At 56.1% G+C, this 2020-nt stretch overlaps 1 protein-coding gene across 1 annotated transcript in view; it reads right to left on the bottom strand.

The window, feature by feature from the left end:
• The window catches only part of LOC106814283 (serine/threonine-protein phosphatase 4 regulatory subunit 1-like), an 11140-nt gene that overhangs the window by 2987 nt on the left and 6133 nt on the right, over window positions 1-2020 (bottom strand). The window contains exons 5-7 of the mRNA XM_014818578.1: window positions 1715-1830; window positions 962-1147; window positions 169-411 (exon numbers count right to left, since the gene is read on the bottom strand). Coding sequence (XP_014674064.1) covers window positions 169-411; window positions 962-1147; window positions 1715-1830 — 545 coding nt within the window. The remainder of the gene's footprint in view (window positions 1-168; window positions 412-961; window positions 1148-1714; window positions 1831-2020) is intronic.

Below are 2020 nucleotides of genomic sequence, written 5' to 3'. Positions count from 1 at the left end.
CTGTCACCAGGGGGCGCTTACCTCCCCATCTCCCTGCCACCAGGGGGCGTTTACCTTGAGGAAGTCGAACAGGTGCTTGAGCACTCCCACGTGCACCTCGTCCCTCCCCTCCCGCTGTCACCAGGGGGCGCTTACCTCCCCATCTCCCTGCCACCAGGGGGCGCTTACCTTGAGGAAGTCGAACAGGTGCTTGAGCACTCCCACGCGCACCTCGTCCCTCCCCTCCCGCTGCCGCCAGAGGGCGCTTACCTTGAGGAAGTCGAACAGGTGCTTGAGCACTCCCACGCGCACCTCGTCGAGGTCCTTGAGGAAGCCGTTGAAGATGGGCACGAGGTCCTTGGCGGTGATGTCTGGTCCAAGGATGACGGCCAGCTCGTGGTTGGAGAAGGCCAGTGTCCGCCGCACCTTCCACTGCAGCAGGAGAGAGATAGAGAGAGGTTACACTAATGACTCGACAATACTGGGGTGACTCCAGGGAGAGGTAGGGAGAGAGAGAGAGAGAGAGGGGGGGGGAGAGATATAGAGAGAGAGGGAGGGAGAGAGAGGACGAGGCAAAGAGATGGAGAGGGATAGAGGAACAGGGAAAGAGAAAGAGAGAGAGGAAGAGAGAGGAAGAGAGAGGAAGAGAGAGGAAGAGAGAGGAAGAGAGAGGAAGAGAGAGGAAGAGAAAGAGATAGAGGGGGGAGAAGGAGGAATAGAGAGGGGGAGAGAAAGGAAGAGAGAGAGATAGAGAGGGGGAGAGGGAGGAAAAGAGAGAGAGAGGGGAGAAGCAAAGAGAGGGAGAGAGAGAAAGAGGAAGAGAGAGAGAGACAGAGAGAGAGATAAAGTTGCGCAAGACGCCCGCCACCGTCACTCCACGACACAAAAACAAACAACAGCCGCGCACACAAAAACAAAACCGCCGTGCCGCCCGACAAACCAAACAATGGCGACCACCACCACCAGCAGCAGCGCCACCTACCTGCATGTCGGAGGCGAGCGTCTCGTACGTGTTCTTCAGGCAGCTCCAGTTGCAGCGGCCGAGCGTGTAGGCGACGGCGGGCAGGCTGTACGCACAGTGCTTAGCTATCTCCGTGTCGACCGTCTGTGCGAGGATGATCTGCGTCATGCTCGTGAACTTCTCCAGAAGGCTCTGCGGGATCTGCTCCTGCACGGGAACAATGGTGAGAACAACGGTGAGAACGACGACGACGACGAACAACGATGTGAACGATGAAGAACAACGGTGAGAACAATGAAGACGAACAACGGTGAGAACAACGGTGTGAGTGGGTGTGAGAGAACAACGACGAGATTGGATGTGAGAGAACAATGGTGAGAGTGGATGTGAGAGAACAACGATGAAAGTGGATGTGAGAGAACAACAACGAGAGTGGATGTGAGAGAACAACGATGTGATTGAGTGTGAGAGAACAACGATGAGTGGATGTGAGAGAACAACACTGAGATGGCGCACATAAACAACTACTAGAAAATGGTGAGAACAATAGCGAGAATGCTTAACCAACGGAACAAAATGGAGGAACAACAGCAAGACGAACAACATTGGAGCAACATGAAGTAAGAACAACGGTGAAATAATTATAACGTTAACACTGACATTTAACAAAAGCGACGCTACGGCGACCACCAAGGGCCACCGACACCTCGTCGCCGTCGCTAGGTGGCGCCGGCGGCATCGTCGTCGCCGCTAGGTGGCGCCGGCAGCACTCACCTGCTGTGGCACGACCTCGCCGTCGTCGTGAGACAGACCCCGCTTCTCGGCCGCGTCGCAGAACGAGTTGTCAGACTCCGACTCGTCGATGTAGCTCAACCGGTTCGTGTCGACGCCTGACGAACAAACAGACGAACGTTCACGCGCGAAACCGCAGCGACGGCCGCAAGATACAGAGACAGACGAAGAGCCGCGCGCTAACGATCGACCCGAGAAGGACCCAAGTCATGCTCGAGCGAGAAGGTAGGGGGACGGGAGAGAGAGAGAGAGAGAGAGAGAGAGAGAGAGAGAGAGAGAGAGAGAGAG

This window comes from Priapulus caudatus, unplaced genomic scaffold (genome assembly GCF_000485595.1).
Source record: "Priapulus caudatus unplaced genomic scaffold, Priapulus_caudatus-5.0.1 Scaffold898, whole genome shotgun sequence".
Lineage (NCBI taxonomy): Eukaryota > Metazoa > Priapulida > Priapulimorpha > Priapulimorphida > Priapulidae > Priapulus > Priapulus caudatus.
The sequence above is the reverse complement of the archived record's forward strand: the minus strand, read 5'-3'. Positions and strand labels throughout refer to the sequence as shown.